At 40.0% G+C, this 20,064-nt stretch overlaps 1 protein-coding gene across 1 annotated transcript; it reads right to left on the reverse strand.

The window, feature by feature from the left end:
• Nucleotides 1-6,321: 6,321 nt before the first annotated feature.
• LOC114355920 (extensin) lies at nucleotides 6,322-19,616 on the reverse strand. Its single transcript, XM_028308968.1, has 6 exons — nucleotides 19,474-19,616; nucleotides 13,638-13,730; nucleotides 11,982-12,112; nucleotides 10,034-10,180; nucleotides 9,079-9,197; nucleotides 6,322-6,592 (listed from the first exon to the last, which is right to left on the reverse strand). The coding sequence occupies exons 1-6, from the start codon at nucleotides 19,487-19,489 to the stop codon at nucleotides 6,583-6,585; spliced, it is 516 nt and encodes a 171-aa protein (XP_028164769.1). The 5' UTR covers nucleotides 19,490-19,616; the 3' UTR covers nucleotides 6,322-6,582.
• Nucleotides 19,617-20,064: the final 448 nt, after the last annotated feature.

Below are 20,064 nucleotides of genomic sequence, written 5' to 3' on the forward strand. Positions count from 1 at the left end.
GCTGCCATTTAAACCACAGATAATATACATCTACGGTCAGTAAAAACGAAAGTTTATCAATTTATGACATAAAATTGAAGTTTGATTTATAAGCGTAAACGGATTGGTTAGGTTTCTAAAAACAACCAGGGTATACGCATTCACTGAGCGACACTTTAAAATGGTACAAAAATCCTTTTTACTGGAGGTTTTTTGGATTAAGAGCCAAAATTTTAGTGACAGTTTATTTTATGTTACTAATTTGAAGTTTGTAAAATGATTTAAAGATATAGATGACCCACGCTGAACTGTCCCACCAAACTCAATGACAGGGGGGCGCTACCATCGTTCAACTATATGGTTTCCGACATGGCAAAAGTCGGAACCAGCGATCCGGTATTGAAGGTGGCGCCCCACTGTCAATGTCAGGGGTAAGACAGTTCAGTATTTTGGAACTATACTACTGGTATTAAAATCACTGGTTTGAAACTTACACATGACTTTTTTATTATAATTTTGGTGAAAATTCAACTGTCACTAACTGTCAGACTAGTGTCGATCAGCGAGCGCCTACACGTTACATGCAACGTTCATTTGAGATATGCACGACGTTAAAACTATGTAGACATCGATTATTGCAGTTAGGAAAATATTTCACGATTTGTACAATGCGATTTCATTTCGAACTCTGTTGTTTAGTTAGTTAAGTCGAGTTTTGATTGCGAGCAAGGGTTGGAAAAAATATCTGCATCTTTGACATTTTTGACAGCGATTAATAGTCAAGTCAGTACAAATAGCATGCTGTCTTACAAACACACAGAAAATGAAAAGGATAGGGATATTTTTAAGCGCCTAACTCCATTATCAGTTTATAAATATCAAAAATAAAAAACATTATACCATTCATAAAAAACGCCACTAAATCCTGGCTTGAGATCTCACTTGTCATGTTTTGCTCGTGTATTTTGGTGTAAAATACACAGTCTGTCATACTCACTAAATACGTGGCGTAATTTATAAATGGTATAAAATAACTAACACTTAAAAATCACTATCCTTTTCTAAACCATACATAGTGATAAAGATAGTTGCTAGATATTCCACAGCTGCCTGTTGGCCTCTCGGTCGATCCCTACAAGTAAGAAAAGGAGGAGAGATACTCATTAGCGAGTTTCCCCGCTCGCAATCAAGCCCCGACTTTACAAGTTTTTTTGTCGCATGCAAATAACTCTCAATAAAATGGCAGTTAAATCTAAAATATGGAAAATACGAGATTCTTTGAGGTATTGCGTCTGTCATCGAGCAGACGGGCGTTTAAGAGCTTTAAAAACGCTCGTCTGCGTCACAACGCGATTTTTCTTGCAAGTCTCATAAGGGATAGTGTTTCTACTACAAATTAAGTTTTCAAGTTATTCTTAATGGATACATTTACTTATGTTTATCACTAAATGAGAAATATTTATCAGATCTTTCTAGAAGAACATAGGATACTGTTGATAATGACACATTGTAGATTGATATAGAGTCAGATATTACTAGAGAACTGCCTGAAGTAAGATGTTTCGATAAAATAAAATTTATTACAGTAATAAAACTGCCAAACAAGCTTCCGAAAGAGCGAATTTCTTCATAGTAAATCTAGTTTTATCACATAAATAAATTTCATTTACAAAAATCATCTTCACAAGATATATCGGCTACAAAATCGAAATGCCATAAGTGTTATTTGGGTAAAAAAAGTCATTATTATATAAAATTTTTAGTTCTGGCAACAAAATAATGCTTCTGAATGGACAACAACTCATTGATATTTAGGTGGTTTTGATTTTCACAAAAATAACACTTAATAATTCCGGTCTTTTCTTCACGATGTAAAAAACTTCAGCCAAAATCCAGTTTAAACAATTCCGCTTATAAAACAAACAAGAAAAACATACAAAAATTCCGACTCACTTCCATAGCTACTTGAAACTATGACGAAATCAAATCTATGGTCCCTTCACCTCGCGGGATACTACGAAATTAACGAGTGCGTCGCGTCTTACAGCGGCATTACTTTTGGCAAGAGCATGCTTTTGGGAGAAATGCAGTTGGGCACTTATTGCAGGAGCCGAGCCAGTTCAAAGTTTGACATGGTTTTCAAAGGTTTTTATAAAAGCTCCTTCTGTTGCAGTCGGGTAGAAATGAATTTTATTTACTTAGTCATAAGGTCACAGACTCCAGAGGTGGTATCACTGGTAATTAAGAGGTACGTCTGTACTTACTTTTAAAAAAAAATCTAACTTGGTAGAGAGTCTAGTGTTTCCATAACGTATGCCAAAACAGGCACCATGTTTTTAAAAAGTTGTTGAGGAGAATAAGACAAGCAAGTACTTTTAAAGATGAAAAACTACCAAAGAAAAACTTGTCATATGATTTTAAGATGAAAACTACATTTAGGGTATCAAATAGAAGTCGTTACTAAATTATTTCATAGAGCACGCTTAAAATGCCACTGTCAAATGCAGACGCGATGCACCGAGCAAAACGTGAACCAAAACGTCGCCGCACTCAACATGATTCGCACAACAAAATGCAATAATAATCAAAAACTTTCAATATAAACTAGTAAAGACCTAAAGGCTGCGTTACACTGGGTCGGGCGAGCGAACGAGCGGCGAACGATCGTACACACATTAGCAATCCATAACTATCAGGTGTAAACAGTAATATTGTTTTTGAGGACAACAGTTCGAACGTATTTGGCGGACGACCCAATGTAACAAAATGGCCGACCTTTATAACTAAACTGCAGTTCAGATGTAAAGACAAGTAAAGGGTGGTATATATTAATAAAGATTTTAGACTGCCCTGTCGAATTTCTTCTTTTTTTTTAATGGCAATCAAACCTCTGAGGTTGAGGCCAATGTCATATGAAAATTGATATAGGTAACACGAAAAATAGAACATCGGTGCTTTATTGTTTTTATTTTTATTGATTCTGTGTATGATGTTCCCGTTAGCAGGTTTCAAGACGCCATTTTCAATTGGTTTTTATTTCAAAATGGCGTCACTAGTTGTGTCAGTGCATACTTCTCATTTTATTTTAAAAATAGTTGCCATTTAATAGTTCAAAAGGTCGGCCAAATAATGATAATATAATAGAGCCTTTCTCTAGACCTCTAAAATAAAGAGGTAAAAATGGCGCCGAATATAATATTCATAGTTTTTAGAAATCTATGGCCGACTGTCCAGATTTAATATAACTTTTAAATTAGAAACAAATATAAGAAAGTGACTAGGAAAATATACAATTGTACCACTCTTTGAAATTAAATTTCTTTATTTTGCGCAAAAACAAAAACTACAATTCAGATATGGGAAAAGGTGTATTTCTCTCTTCTTCCACTAAGAAAGAAAAGATAGACAAAATAATGAAATCTGGTGGTGTGCCAAAACCGCTCAGGTAGTTTTAAACTTCAACAGGCAAGGCAAGTTTAATCGTTCATCGATTTTCGACCATAATAAAAGGACAGAAAAGTTCAAAATATATGGTTGTCAGTATTTCACCACAGAATGATATTTTTTGCCAAATAAATTTTGAATTTAATCTCTCCGAAATACAGTTCGAAATTGATTGACATTATTTTTTGTCGGTTGTGCCAGCGACATACTTTACAAAGAGAGTTAAAAGTTAGTTTTATTTTAACAGTTCTGACAGTGGACAGCCAGCCTAAAGTCAAATAACTGGTCGACACGAAGGCAGCTCCAAATCTACATTCCTAACACGAGATTCGTATATATTCATCTCTTTCAGACATACTAAACACTCCCATCGTTGCTTTTCACTCTTTGATCATCACTTCAAAAAAATCGGGGCGATTTTGAAACAATAAATATTTTTTTACATTTTCTTTTGTAAATCTACATTTTTATACAAAATAGTTCGCAGTTTTAACTGGCTTTAAATAAAATGCCTCCATTTAAAATATATTTAAAGCAACGCATTAAAAATAGTTCCATTTCTTAACCACGAAGAAAATATCGAAATAAAACTACTTTGCAACAAAAATTACCTTTGTTTTAAAACAGATGACTATTTTTTTATTTCACTCGTGAATGCTATTGTTTTAAAAAAAGTTTCTTTACCTTATCGCTTTTGAAAATATTAAAAAATATGATCTTAGAAGGTAATATTAATATGGAATATTGATAGTAACGTATGTCTGTATAATTTCATTTTTAACACACGTCCAAAATTTGCGATTTAATAATACTTCAGTAACATTTTTAATGTACTATACTCCTTTTTTGCAAAAAAAAATCTCATGATCAAAGGTACAGCCCTTCCAAATATACATACATACATATTTGATACAATAACATAAACGCAACATTCGCCATCTCTCTCACACCACCTCTCATTCACACGCACAACCGCGTTTTTTTTTCATTAATATATAACTAGTAACTGTGCGTCAATTTGTCTGTCATGTATATCTTATTTTTTTATTTACTTCACATAGATGTTTATTTTAATGAAGAAGTCCGTATACGAAAAAAGATCGTCAACGTAGTCCAAAGAATTACTTAGTAATTTTATGAAATATCTGGAAATGGGCGAAGAACTAGGACTTTACAGTGGACTGCGTTCAACTGCCTGCTTGATGGACGGACGATCCGTTAATTTTTTACTTATGTTAAGAGTCACCACAACTGAAGAAGAAGAATCTCGAATCGTTGGGCTATCGTCGCCTTAAAATTCCATGACAATGATCAAAGTGTAGTCAAAAAGTATACATGACAGACAAACCGGCAGCACACGTTTAGTATACCTAACGTCCCCGACTATACTATAATACTATAGCGTTGAGAAGCCGCCGAGCGGCGAGGCGACCTGGCTCCGACTCCAGTGTTTGCTTGTATAAACTAGTATTTATACATAAGACTAGATAAACTGAAGGCAGTGAGATATTTAAATTAACGTTCAGATAAATTGTCAAAATAACGATTTTAGTTCAAACGAGACGTTCAATAATAAAAAAAAGTATAAGGTTAATCTTCTTACAAAGACATTGCTCAAAATTTTAGTGCAAAAAGAAAAACCAATTTCCGTGTTCTATTGTTGAACGAATAGGCAGATTTGACGTCCATAATATTTTTAATCTGTTATTTGTGTACGAAAATTGATTAAAAAATAGCTATATAATTCCCAAGACAGCAAACACTGAAGCTGGAGCCAAAAAGACATCACAGTCAAAACAGTATTGGCTCGTACAGATGCGGCCTTTTAGCGGTCAATAATTAATGCTTTGGTTTTCACAGATCTGATATTTTTTGAGATTTTTTTTCCTAAAATTTTCTGACAAAATTCAGTCATTCTCCTTTTTGGCATTTAACAGGACTTAACAAAAGCTGCCACTAATTGTCATATGAAGGCTTTACAAGACACTGTCATAGTATTGTTCTTGTAAATTGAATAGCCTAAATCAAATTTTAAATAATTAATAACAGATTTTTTTCTTTCGATTGAGATTACTTGAGAGATTTTAAAAAAAAAATTGAGATATATTATATTATTTGTTAAGGTTTTTTTTGTACGCCAAAAGACCGAGACCGCACCTGCACAGTAACCACAGACTACAACACCGACCGACAACCCACCTGCCTATCACCCAGATCCGAGCACTCCTTTTGGTCATATAAATTTCATTTAATTACTTCATTTAGAAAAAACACACGGACTTAGTAAATTTACAAACCAGAAGACACTTTTTCGATTTTCATTTTTTTTGTTTAGTAAAATATATGAATTCATTTATTGAAAAAATTACATATATTTTATAATTTTTTTATCATTTCATTTGAAAACAAGTAGTCTTAAATAATATAAAAATTAAAGCTTGATAAATTAAATATCAAATATAACTAAACAGATGATATTTTAGATATCGATTTTTTTAAAGATTCATATAATTACTATAATATTATACATTTATCTACGTTATTTTTGATATTTTCGGCGACTTTTCAATGTGCATTCAGCTCAAGACTAACCTACAACACAGATTGCTTCAAAATAAGGCAAATGAAAAAAACAACGAAATTCATCTTAAAAAAGTAAGGTGACATTTTAACTTGTCAAAATATAGACTGACAGCTGTCAAAGTGACAGAGAAGAGCCAATTACAGAATAAGGAACTCAATTCTTCAAAAGATTGGCTACAGTAAAGAACAGAGACGTTAAAAAGATGGCTGCATTCAATAACACCATTTTCATATATACTAAAAATAACGTTTTTGAAGACAGTAAGAAATGTTGCATAAGTACTTACACGATCTTCATCTTACATTACTTTTGGCTACATACTGTATATTGGAATATCACTACACTACTTTAAATTCTTCACAAACGATAGATTTATAATTTATACCTAAAACTATTTCGTTTGGCAACCAAAATAGTTTTCAGTTACGTCGAACGGGAACCAACGAATAAGTGGTCGAAACCTGTATAGTAATAGTATAAGTAAGTATATATAATAATTATATGTGAATCTGTCCGTGTGTTACCGTTGTTGCATCGGTGCCTGTAGGGATAGCTCGCCCGTCTTCAGATCGATTTTAACGCCACCTGGAAGGAAAAATCACAATTATCATTAATTTTTCATAAAAAAAATGACGAATAACAAGTTACAACAATCGTGGGTTCAATTCCCGCCTTAGGCAGTTCGATTTTTTTAAGTTATTTATAATTTTCAAATTAGTTTGAGATGCGACTCTTAACGCTAGAAATTAAATAACTAAGTTACAACAATTAAAATGCAAATAAATAAAGGAAGATAGGTTTCTCAATCAAAATAAAAACTAAAAGTATTGTAATATTTGCAGCGTACACTCTGTATACATGTAATGTACACTTTGTATACATGCGGCGTATACACGTAGAGTACTGTATACACGCCGGCGTAACCCTGTAGACCGGATTAGCAAGCTGAAGTTGCAATGAGCAGGACACATAGTATACCCATAACTGACAGCCGATGGCGCGGCAAGGTTCTGGAGTTGAGGCCACGTACCGGAAAGCGTAGTGTAGGACGTCGACCCATAAATATGTGTAGGCCGCTACCAACCGACTATTATTATCATTGGGGGAGGCCTATGTTCAGCAATGGCTGAAATGATGATGATGAAACCCTGTTAAACTGAAACGCGGCGTTCATTCCGTAAACACGCGGCGTAGACGTAAACCCTAAATACTCGTATCGTACACGTGGCGCACTCTGTATACAAGCGGGCGTAAACCCTGTAGACACGCGGCGGCAGCAGCGTTCGCTCCGGCGGCAGCAGCGTCTGCGCCGGGCCCTCGGAGCCTGCTGCGGTCGCTCCGGCTGGCAGGGATGGTACTCAGTACGGCAGCAGCGTCTGCGCCGGGCCCTCGGAGCCTGCTGCGGTCGCTCCGGCTGGCAGGGATGGTACTCAGTACGGCAGCAGCGTCTGCGCCGGGCCCTCGGAGCCTGCTGCGGTCGCTCCGGCTGGCAGGGATGGTACTCAGTACGGCAGCAGCGTCTGCGCCGGGCCCTCGGAGCCTGCTGCGGTCGCTCCGGCTGGCAGGGATGGTACTCAGTACGGCAGCAGCGTCTGCGCCGGGCCCTCGGAGCCTGCTGCGGTCGCTCCGGCTGGCAGGGATGGTACTCAGTACGGCAGCAGCGTCTGCGCCGGGCCCTCGGAGCCTGCTGCGGTCGCTCCGGCTGGCAGGGAGGGTACTCAGTACGGCAGCAGCGTCTGCGCCGGGTCCTCGAGCCCGCTGCGGTCGCTCCGGCTGGCACAGAAGGTGCTCAGTACGGCAGCAGCGTCTGCGGGCCCTCGGAGCCCGCTGTGGTCGCTCCGGCTGGCACAGAAGGTACTCAGTACGGCAGCAGCGTCTGCGCCGGGACCTCGGCGCCCGCTACGGTCGCTCCTGCTGGCACAGAGGGTACTCAGTACGGCAGCAGCGTCTGCGCCGGGTCCTCGAGCCCGCTGCGGTCGCTCCGGCTGGCACAGAAGGTGCTCAGTACGGCAGCAGCGTCTGCGGGCCCTCGGAGCCCGCTGTGGTCGCTCCGGCTGGCACAGAAGGTACTCAGTACGGCAGCAGCGTCTGCGCCGGGACCTCGGCGCCCGCTACGGTCGCTCCTGCTGGCACAGTGTGTACTCAGTACGGCAGCAGCGTCTGCGGGCCCTCGGAGCCCGCTGTGGTCGCTCCTGCTGGCACAGAGGGTACTCAGTACGGCAGCAGCGTCTGCGCCGGGTCCTCGAGCCCGCTGCGGTCGCTCCGGCTGGCACAGAAGGTGCTCAGTACGGCAGCAGCGTCTGCGGGCCCTCGGAGCCCGCTGTGGTCGCTCCGGCTGGCACAGAAGGTACTCAGTACGGCAGCAGCGTCTGCGCCGGGACCTCGGCGCCCGCTACGGTCGCTCCTGCTGGCACAGTGTGTACTCAGTACGGCAGCAGCGTCTGCGCCGGGTCCTCGAGCCCGCTCCGGTCGCTCCTGCTGGCACAGTGTGTACTCAGTACGGCAGCAGCGTCTGCGCCGGGTCCTCGAGCCCGCTCCGGTCGCTCCTGCTGGCACAGTGTGTACTCAGTACGGCAGCAGCGTCTGCGCCGGGTCCTCGAGCCCGCTCCGGTCGCTCCTGCTGGCACAGTGTGTACTCAGTACGGCAGCAGCGTCTGCGCCGGGTCCTCGAGCCCGCTCCGGTCGCTCCTGCTGGCACAGTGTGTACTCAGTACGGCAGCAGCGTCTGCGCCGGGTCCTCGAGCCCGCTCCGGTCGCTCCTGCTGGCACAGTGTGTACTCAGTACGGCAGCAGCGTCTGCGCCGGGTCCTCGAGCCCGCTCCGGTCGCTCCTGCTGGCACAGTGTGTACTCAGTACGGCAGCAGCGTCTGCGCCGGGTCCTCGAGCCCGCTCCGGTCGCTCCTGCTGGCACAGTGTGTACTCAGTACGGCAGCAGCGTCTGCGCCGGGTCCTCGAGCCCGCTCCGGTCGCTCCTGCTGGCACAGTGTGTACTCAGTACGGCAGCAGCGTCTGCGCCGGGTCCTCGAGCCCGCTGCGGTCGCTCCTGCTGGCAGGGCGGGTGGTGTACTCACAGCACTTGGTGCGGCTGGAGCGCGGCGAGGTGCGCGGGCGAGGGCGGCACGGCGGGCGGCGCGGGCGGCAGCAGCGTCTGCGCCAGGCCCTCGAAGCGGCCGCCGGCTTCGAAACCGTTCTGCAAGGAAAAATGATGATAATTATATCAAACGCTATGATTATGTCGTCGAGGTATAACGATTGGAAAAAAGTACCCTAAACTATGATCACTATAATCGATGAAAAAATGACACTAAACGGGACTATATCCACCTCTCGTTGCCACCGCTGCAACTCCTGTGTAGCCAGGATCTACAGCTTTACCGACAATAAAAACCCAACCAGTGAAGGTCAAGTTCATAAGAAGAAGAAAGAACATAGAAGTTCGAAGTTAAGGTTCGACTTTTCTCCAGTGCAAAGCGGATGACAGGTAACATAACAAAGGTTAGTAACCTGGAGGGGAGAATCAAAATGTAAAAGAAAACATCATCATCATAGTGTTCTAATGACGCAAGCTAATAGACAAAAGCCTCATGCATATTTGCAGCACTACAATCTTCAGATCATTAAAACTTCACTGCAGACGACTGATCATTAAAACAACCCTCTCGAATCCATCAGTGGCAAATGGATTATTTAAGTCTACACTTCCAAAGCTGGTCAATTAGTTGCTTTTATTCAAAAGACCTCCATTGCCGGATGACAAAGGCTTCTCTCAAGCAAAGATTAACATAACGACCGGTTCTGAACGGCCTGTGTCGAAGATCCCCATTCCACAAAGTGTGAGTTGGGGAGACTGAATGGGACTGTATGGGAGCGGAACGAAACGTCTCACCGACGTTTGGCCGTCACAAAAACACCCTTTGCTGCTCTGTCACGTCATAATATGTCAATGGCACTGAGTCAGTTTAGTGAATACCTATAATAAAAGTCACAAAAGTCAAGATCATCATAAAATCGTCAACATATACTCACAGGAATCATGATAGTGGGTCGCAGAGGCTGGATGGAAGGCTGCACAGCAGCGGCCGTAGGGTAATACGGGTAGTACTGCACCGGGTAGCCAATGTAGCCCGGATAGCCCGCCGCCGCCGCGTACATCGCCGCTGCCGGGCTATACATCTGTGGAAATGTTTAATATTAACATGGGTCCTTAGCTAAGAGGTGCACTGCTGGACAAACGGGACTATTCCCACCTCTCGTTCCAGGATCTACAGCTTGACCGCCATAAAAACCCAACCAATGAAGGTCAAGTTTGTCCCGGGGGAAAGTTAAACTGTCATTCGACCCGCAACGAAATTAAACAGAAGAACAAAGGAGGAGGTAAGGCACTGCTGGAGAAAGGACTCCTCCAAGAATTTCTGAAAACACTAGTCCTGCGCTTTAAGACCTTTACCAGCTCATCGGTCCAAAGACTTTAACAGCTTCTTGACCTATTAACCAAGTCCCTTGGTGGATTCAATTTTTATCTACTGCATTATATTTCTGATGTAGCCGAGCGATCATGAAAACATTCGTCATGCATGAACGTTATTACCTACAGGTATAGTTGTACATTGGCGATCGCCAGGCACCGGAAAGGACACACCACTAATGAACTGGTTCGATACACTCGGCTGAATACACACCAAGATACTCTTGATGAAGAAACTGGTCACATTGCATGCCGCGATGCAGTTTCAAACATTCATGAAAAAGCTTAAGAGTTTCCCGATTTAATTGCGCCAATGATATACTATACAGACTTGCTCAACATTGTAGGGTGGTCTTTGGATGGCTTTGCCATTCCCCTGGGACCAAGTGGTGGTGCCAGCTAACCCTGTCCGCATCTGAGTGAGAGCCACCTACTGAGAAGCTTGAGCGCTGGCTCCACACGTCACACCGTAGACCTCTGTCCCTCTTTGGGGGCAGGGGAAAAGATAAGAGCGCTTTCACATTAGGGCGTTAGAAGCGCGGCAGCGGCGTTTTTGTAATGTGAAGGGGGGCATCAGCTGTCACATAGTATTAAATTTTCGGCAGCGCGTTTGTCGCGCTGCTAAATCGCCTAAATGTGAAAGCGCTCTTACATACACTCACTGACAGCTACTGGCTAGCACAGGGATAGCCTGGTAGTGCCGCAAGTCATGCCAGCCACCTCTGTGAAGGGAGACAGGGGCCCGTCACTTGGCACAGAGCCAGGCCTGCCAAGGAGACGAGGACTTACCGGCAGCTGCTGAGTATCTTTATCGCTAGATCCACACGTCACACCGTAGACCTCTGTGTGGGGCAGTTGGAGGGGGGAGGGATACACACTCACCAGCAGCCGCTGGATAAGCGGCAAGCTGGCCTAATCGTGCCGTAGTGACGTCGGCCACCTCTCTGTGAGGAAGTAGTGAGAGAGGGGAGGAATATATGCCACTGGGGAACCGCACGGAGCTCCGGTCCAATCACCGTCGCTGCTGAGAGGTGTCTAGAGCGCTGGGATGTGCTGGTGATGCTAAAAGTCACGCCAGCTCCCTCTGTGGGGGGTTTGAGGAGGAGGGAGGGATATAAACTCACCGGCAGCTGCTGGCTCAGCGCCGGGATGGCCTGGTGGTGCTGCAAGTCATGCCGGCCACTCACCGTGAAGAGAGATAGGGGCCAGTCACTTGGCACACAGAGCCAGGCCTGCCAGGGAGACGAGGACTCACCGGCAGCTGCTGAGTATCTTGAGCGCTGGGTCCACACGTCACTCTGTAGACCTCTGTTTGGGCAGGGACAAGTTATACACTCACCGGCAGCTGCTGAGTATCTTGAGCGCTGGTTCCACACGTCACTCCGCAGACCTCTGTTTGGGGCTGGGACAAGTTATACACTCACCGGCAGCTGCTGAGTATCTTTATCGCTGGATCCACACGTCACTCCGTAGACCTCTGTTTGGGGCTGGGACAAGTTATACACTCACCGGCAGCTGCTGGCTGAGCGCCGGGATGGCCTGGTGGTGCTGCAGCTGGTCGTAGGGTGGCGGTGCGTACATTCCGCCGGCTCCCGCGCCCGCGCCGCCGAAGGTCACGCCGTACGGAGACCCGCCTGCCACTGCGGGGGGATTGCGTTACATAAAGCCTTGTCCACTTGAGCATGGCCAAATGAGCCGCTCATTTGCCTCAGCATGCTCAAGTGGAGACAAGGTTTAAGGGTTTGCAATAGCACTTGCTTACGGTCCATTACATAAAGGCTTTGACGCCATCGTGTCCGTTTAAAAACACTATTACCCCTAAAGATTTTTTTTAAAGTTGCCAAGTCCCAATTTATCATATAAATCAAAATTGGATAAGTGTTTTAGGTTAGGCGTGAACAAGAAAAGAATACCTAGTATCCCTAGAGATTAACCGGTGTTAACACCGGAAATAACAATTCGTATTAACCGTCAGACAGCAGTCCTATCACATACACCTTTTGACAAAGCAACATTCGTAAGTTTTAATTGCGTAACCACTTCGCTACTTTTTTGTACGCAACTGCTACTCTCCATGACGCGATCGCTAAATTAAATCTGTCACCATCATAAATGTTAGTCTGTCTAACTAGCTGCATAATGCACTCTCACTCGAACGCCTACAGACGATAGTGACCCTAACCGAGCGTCGGAACCGGTCGCGACTGCCTTGACCCCGCCCGCGCAGTGCGTCGCGGATCAGTTACAAGATTTGCACGTGCCGACATATCCGCTGTTTTTAGGCGTTTGTCGCATCTGAACATGCTTTGGTCTTTTATTATAATGTACTAGCTTTTGCCCGCGGCTTAGCCCTCGTGAATTTCGGTTTGTCAAACTAGTTTTTCGTGCGTGTATCTCCCCAAAAACACCTGCCTTGTAATCACCAAATGCATGATCGTTTTCATTATCATCAAACATGATGAATAACTTCCTAAAAACAAATTCTTTCACCCCTTTTTAATTTCAAATTGTTTCTTTTTAGTTTTGCTACAAAAAGTAGCCTAATGTCCTTTTTCAAGGTCTTGTTCTCGATAACAAACTACGAACACACACATTCATTACACAAAAACAAATTAACAAGTCGCAGGAAATAATTTTGTCGGGCTGTAAGGCTGCGTTTCCACCAGAGATGTGCGAGGATGCGTAGCGAGAGCGAGGGATGTGTTTGTAAACAACCATTAGAATCGCTTTATTTACCTCGCCTGGGTCAGCACAGCTTTGGTGGAAACGATTTAGCAGAGCTAGATTTTTGCGCATACAAAACAACAAGTGAGGGATGTGTGCGAGGAACATGTTGCGAGGTTTGCGCATACTGTATCAGCAAGTCCATAGACGGAGTTTGGAAGTAGAAGGCAACGCATCCTCGCACAGCTTTGGTGGAAACGCAGCCTAAATCAGTAGACCTAAGATGCGCGCCGCGATAAGCGTTTATCACGCCATTTTATCGATTTTGCCCATACATTTTGACGCCGTTAAAAGTTATCACGGCGCGCATCTTAGGCCTACAGTATGAACATATTATAAAGTTGCAGATAACAAATTAGAAGTTGACCAAACTATCAGTAATATCCGACAAAAAGTGTGTCTTCGGGGCAGTTCGGGGAGTCTTATAATTTATGAACTTACCTCCATACTGAGGCGCAGCCTGGTGCGGTGGCGCCGGCAGGAATGGCCCCTGGGGCGGCTGGGGTTGGGGGTAGGCGCCGAGCGGCGGTGTGACTGCAACAACTCGACCCGTGAGCGACAGAAGTGCAGCGATCTCCGCCGCGCGACCACCGCACGTCCGACACCGCCGAGCGTCGAGGCGAGACTGAGCGTTTGACGCGGAGTTATTTGGATAGGGACCGAAAGTCAAATTAAATGCTTCCGAATTTATTTTTGGAACTATTTAGGAAGAAAGCACTCTACATACGTAACTATAGTAATATCAAATTCTATCTACCTTTGAATTAAAATTACAATGTCTATCTAAAAGAATTTCATAGCTTCGTCGGTTAATACAACACTAATATTAAATTAATAAGAAAATCGCTCAGTCTCGAAAAATACTTCTCGACACCCGGCACTGGTATCAAAAATCGTTTGTTGTTGAACCAACAATGTCAGACGGACGGTGTACAGTCAGCCGCGGCAATTCCGCAACCCAAGCCCGAGCATTCACGCTTGACGCAGCGGTTCGACTGTACCAGACCATGTCACCGATATTTCTGGTAAAATTTTTTTGCAAAAAAATACCAATCATCAAACACGGCAACATAATTTAGAACAGTCTGAGCGCGAATGAAATCACAACAACAATATTTAAAAAATCTTTTTTTTTTTCTTGATAAAAAAAATGATTCATTAACGCTTTTTTTCACTGACGTCAGTGTTAACGACAAGCGATGCCCATACAACGCGTTACATTTGCCACTAGCATGAGATTCCCCCAAAAAGTAACGAAAAAAAAAAACTTTTTGAAAAAATCTCAACAGTGAAGTGACTCACGTTCGGTAAAAAAAAGAAAAATAATCAAAAAATATTTTTTTCTTTTCTCTTTTTCCTCCCGAAGCGATTTTACAATGATTTGGTAGGTTAAATCAACGTCTCAACACATGTGTGTCCTACCAAACGTTATTTACAATGCATTCCTCAATGGTCACACTAACTAGACGCTGACCATATGAAAAAGATAAAACTTTTCCATATAATCAGCTAATTTATATTAAGTGCAGTGTACATGAGAAAGTGTGACCATTTTGATTTCTGAATATAATTTTTTGATGTAAAAAAATCTTAATTAACAAAACAGTCATCACACGAAGGACCTTTGTAAAAAAGACATTTATTATTTTATTTATTATAGTAACGACTATGAATTTTGGCAAAGTTCTGTTTTAGCACACATATTAATTTCATTGTTAAAGTTCTGCCAAAAAAAATTTGTAGCGTTCCAAATTTCAAAGTCATGAACGGGCTCCATGAAAGGCGTCCAATAAAAACGTGGATACATCTTGTGAACATTCCTTGAAAAAGAAAACATTATATAAATCTATTCAAGTAACTAACTAGCACTGTACCAAGATTTTCGATAACATTTACTCGAAGACATTTTCATATCATTTTGCTGTTTCCAAGCATTTATGCACGAAGCAGAAAAAAAACAAAACTATGATGAGTGCGTGGAAGGACATAGAAACATGCAAATTGAACAACACAACAAAAATAAACCGCATGCCTTAAACTCAACTTAACTACACTACACTACATAACAAACAAAACAGTATCTAAGCGAGAAAACATGGTCATGCTCGACAACAAAAACAAAATCAGCTGCTACGAACAGCAAAACTTTTATGAAAACAATATCCACGTTAGAATCACAAAAATCCTGGTAACAACCCCTCTTCCAACACAGTAATGATGACTAGTAAATAATCCACTACCAAAAAGACGCCACAATTATTAATTATCAAATGGCATTCTTTTCAATATGGTCGACATAAATATCTAAGCTTATTCCTTTAATGGCAGAAGCGCGGATTTGTTAACATATTTTAAAATACAAAAACAAATCCGGAAAATTACGCATTTTATCAAATATTATCGGTTGGGTGACCAAAAATCAGGAACCCTGTAAAATAATCTGGACCAAAAAAATCCAAAAAGAATGACATAAAAATTGTAATGTGTGAGGTGGACCCTAGAAAAAGGTGTTAAAATTGTCTTTGTGGGTATCATGTACCATAGACTCAAGTCCGGACCATTCAACTGACATACTTCCCTGTCCTTCATTAAGCTGATTGCATGCATTGTCTATGACTATCAGTAAATGGTCATAGACTTTCAGACCGAAAATTATGATATGATTATCTTCTTCTGAACTTAGAGACAGCCCTTTAAGGTACATCATAATAGTAGACAAAAATGTATGTCATTTAGCAATTTGTTAATAAACTCATAATTTCAGTCTGAAACCTTATTCTAATCACACACGCACTAACATTTGGTGTCATTCCTGTTAACATTTTAACAATCCGCATTGACCAACCTTTTTAATAAATTATTAAAAGTAAAAGTAAAATTATCAAACTAAAAAAGGGTGGTCAAAATTGTATCTGCATACTATTAAATATTTTAATAATATACAAATAGTTTATGTTAATCTTACATTTAAACAGTGTAATTAAACATATAAATTGCAAATTGGCACTAATTTCAGTAATCATTTGGTATTCTGTGTAATTTTTAATTTAGTAGTGCCAATTTCACCGTCACCATACTTATGAATAAAATGTCCACAAAAACTGATTAAAAAATCAATTTTTGAGAACAATGAAATCAAACCAATATTTTTTTCGGCCATTTTATCAAAAACTATTGATTTGTTTCCATTGGTTAGTATAAAACACACAATCTTATAGTTAAGAGGTTCAACTTTTTGCTAAAAAAAAGCAATAGAAGCAATGGTAAATTAAACTTATTAACTTCTTATCTTTGTTGTATTAATATGTACATCATTAGATGTCTTTTAGACACACTTTGAAAAAGTTGAACCTAAGCACAAAATTATGAACTATTTATATTTTGTGCTTCAAAAAACCTTAAGATATCATCAAAAATACTTAAGATTTTTTTTTCAAATGAAAATATGTCAGCCTTAGTTCTCTACTTAAAAAAACGGCTAGATAAATTGACATATTTTCATTTAATAAATTAGTTCTAAAATGTTAGCTTACACTAAGTATGAAAAACAAAAAAACTCAAAACAAAATACGACCCTCTCAGTTAAGGGATTCTGATAATGAGGCAAGAATATGATTGAGAATGATACTAATTTATTTGACATTTTTGCGTCAATATCAAAATTAGGTGCAATGAAATTGCTAGCAGAACAAAAATGACCGTACCCACACGAAACACGTATTTTAATTTGGTTTAATAGTCACTGGTCATTGTTGTCTCATAAAATTAAGTGTTAAAAGAAAAAAACAGTTAAAAAAATAAGCTGTGAACTTAAATTTTGAAAAAAGAAAACGTAGCCTTCAAAAAACATCAAGTTTAATTTTTTTTTGAGTCCTGTTTATTTTTAATTCATTTTTAAGATATGCAGTGTGCTCGTTTTAAACTGGTTCAACTTATCATTATCATATTTCTATAGGTTAAAACAGTTATATTTTTTACTTTTTTAACAATAAACAGAACTCAGATGCTTAAAACAACTTATTTTTTTAATTAAAGTGTTAGCTAATTTCACCGATAAGTTTCTATGGTTATATTATTATATCCAAAAGGACTTTCTTACACTATACAAATAACTTCAAGCAAAAAACATCTACTGTACAGCCAACCATTTAGCTTCAATGACAATACAGTCCTATTGGATATATTTTTTTTGACGTTTTATTTTAATAGAAAAAAAATCAAAATAAATTATCTCCATTTAACATACAAACTTATCGGTTTTACGAAAAGTATACTGAAAGTCTGACTGTTACTTTTTGAAATTATATTATGTTTTTTACTGTTTCATTTTGATGAACAGTAAAATGTTTTAATAAACTACACAAAAAACATGTTATTTTTGTAATTTGTAAAATTAACCTTAAAACATGTAGTCAAGTGTAATAAGTGTTAAAAAGAAAAAAGTGATTTGACAATAAGTTGGTGAATGTGAAGTGAGTGACATGACAAAATTTAGGGACGTAATAAAGAAAAATAGCAGTCAGACCTCCACTTACGGGGTTACAATTGAATTAATAACACATACGATCGTCCACTCGCCGATACGCACATATCATATTGTCTCTCTTTAACTATGTTCTCAAAAAGAAAAAAATAAAGAAAGAAAAAGTTCTATATGATAATCATTACATGAACTGTACTAGTTGTCGTCCCAGACTCTGGAGGCCGCTCGGCACCTGTCGAAAGGGCAGCAGCTAGGGGGAGGATTACGGGAGCCATATTATCATCAAGTCTCAACTCATCGTGGACCGTCACCGGCCAGCGCCGGGCAATGTCACATATGACAAAGATACTCAATTGTAGTCGTTGTATCTTCATCATGTGTGTTTTAATTAGATTTAGAGATTATGTTTTAGCATGTATATTGGATCTTCACCGTTTGTGACACCTTTATTTGTGACCGTGTCGGTGATATTGCACTAAAGAGGAGTGATTTAAGATCGGATTGTCAATTTTAAGCCAATCCTCTTGTAGAATTCTGAACGAGTGTAAATTTTTCTTGTCTACTTGGATTTTAATCGTAAAGATTCTACTTTTGTAATATACAGTAAAAAAATTGTCGTACAGTAAAGCAACATGTTTGTGAAATACGTTTCATTACTATGTTAATTGCCTTCGATTTACAACTCGTCAGAATAATTTTATTTATTGACTAACCAAGCAAAGTTTCATGAATAATATTTGACATTTGTAACATCACCAAGGCTGTTTTGGAAATACAATTATTTTGCATAATTTGTCTATTAGATAATTTATTGAACTATGTAAAGAGAACTGAGTTTAGAAGTTAATTTGATTAAGGTAGTTTCTATTGTAGTGGTGGAAATCCTTGAGGGCAGTCTTTGTCTAACAGTGGACATCTTTCAGTTGAAAAGATATTTCCAAAATTTCTCAAGATAAAGACAGTGGAAAAATATTCAGACTTATTTTATTTTAATTGGTTGTTTATTGTCAAAATATACTTTGAATGCATCATTCAGTTATGAATGAAACAAATCTTATAAGAATAAACCCAAGAGAAATATTGATTTTAGAAAATTGGAGAAGGTAACCTGAATTATCCACAGAAGGATATATTAATGTACATGTTTTTAGATTTAGAGACAAACAATGGTCACTATCTCAATAGGTAATGTAAATCAAGTGGGTAGTTGACACAGGATATGCAAATCAATCAATTCTTCGCAGGTGTCAAGATGTGACCTATTTCCCACTGTACCACATCCTTCATTATTGACCTACATCTCTCTGGAAGGGCCCAAAAGAATATTTAAAGACTCCCCATCAAGTATTGAGACTATTTTTAACATTTGGTCATGTCTTATGTGGATAATAGACTATAACAAGTCATAGGTAGAGTATGGTACTAATTTTATCCCTGAGAAAGCCCGTAAATAGTAGTTAGATTAATTCAGGGCAGTCGAGGATTCGTAATGAATTAAACTAAATATAGACATGCAGATTCAGCTCCTCTTGGGCCATTGAATCATGTCGATCACCCTCCATTTTGTATTCACGTACGATTATCGATCTACCTTGCTTCCACCAATTTGTCGACATTCCTACATCAAATTGTATGTATTTCGACCCCAAATTGCAAGAAAAAGAAGTAATTTACAGTTTTAACGGATATAAACTACCCAAAATAAGGAAAACCAAGCCTTATGTGACGTTACATGTGTCAAATTGAATAGTAAGAAAGAACAAAGAAATTAATAAAATAGAAGCGCATAAATACCTTTTTTGTCTGCCATTTAATAAACTACGGTTTAATTATTAGTTAAAACGTTTGCACTAATGGTCTCGATGCGTATTTTACAAAGAAATCGCTTTGGATATGCAACGCAGTCGCAGAAGAAACAACGCACCATAAACAACGATTCTTGCATAGAGAAAAGTAATACATAGGAAATAGAGAACCCACTCTGTCAAATTTTTGAGCCTACTAATTGACAGCCTGGTGTTAAATTCGCTGTACTTTTTTTTTTTTTTTTTTTTTTTTTTTTTTGTTCGCACGGCATGTGCATTTGCCACGACAAAGGTAGGGAAACGAAAATGTAGGAAATATCGGAATTTCGGAAATTTAAAAGGATAGGATCAATATAGGTAGGTAGGTAGATGTAATAAGATATTAAAAATATAATACAAAACATATATATGTATAAAGTACAAAAACTAAACCTTTATATCATTTTTAGATAGGTATAAGGAGATACATTTATAAATATCTTGATTGTTTGTGCATAAAAGGGTATTAATACAAGTGGGAAAAGGGACACGGAGGGTTAACAAAGAGGACATAAAAAGTGAGCGATCATACTTCGGACAG

This window comes from Ostrinia furnacalis, unplaced genomic scaffold (assembly GCF_004193835.3).
Source record: "Ostrinia furnacalis isolate ACB-3 unplaced genomic scaffold, ASM419383v2 OfSCF2576, whole genome shotgun sequence".
In the NCBI taxonomy this organism is placed as follows: Eukaryota; Metazoa; Arthropoda; class Insecta; order Lepidoptera; family Crambidae; genus Ostrinia; species Ostrinia furnacalis.

Bases quoted from the DNA above. Each gene is read 5' to 3' on its own strand.
- LOC114355920 (XM_028308968.1), bottom strand. The intron at 12,113-13,637 runs GTAAGTTCATAA...ATCCCCCCGCAG, and splicing joins GGCTGCGCCTCAGTATGGAG to TGGCAGGCGGGTCTCCGTAC. The intron at 9,198-10,033 runs GTGAGTATATGT...TTTTCCTTGCAG, and splicing joins GACCCACTATCATGATTCCT to AACGGTTTCGAAGCCGGCGG.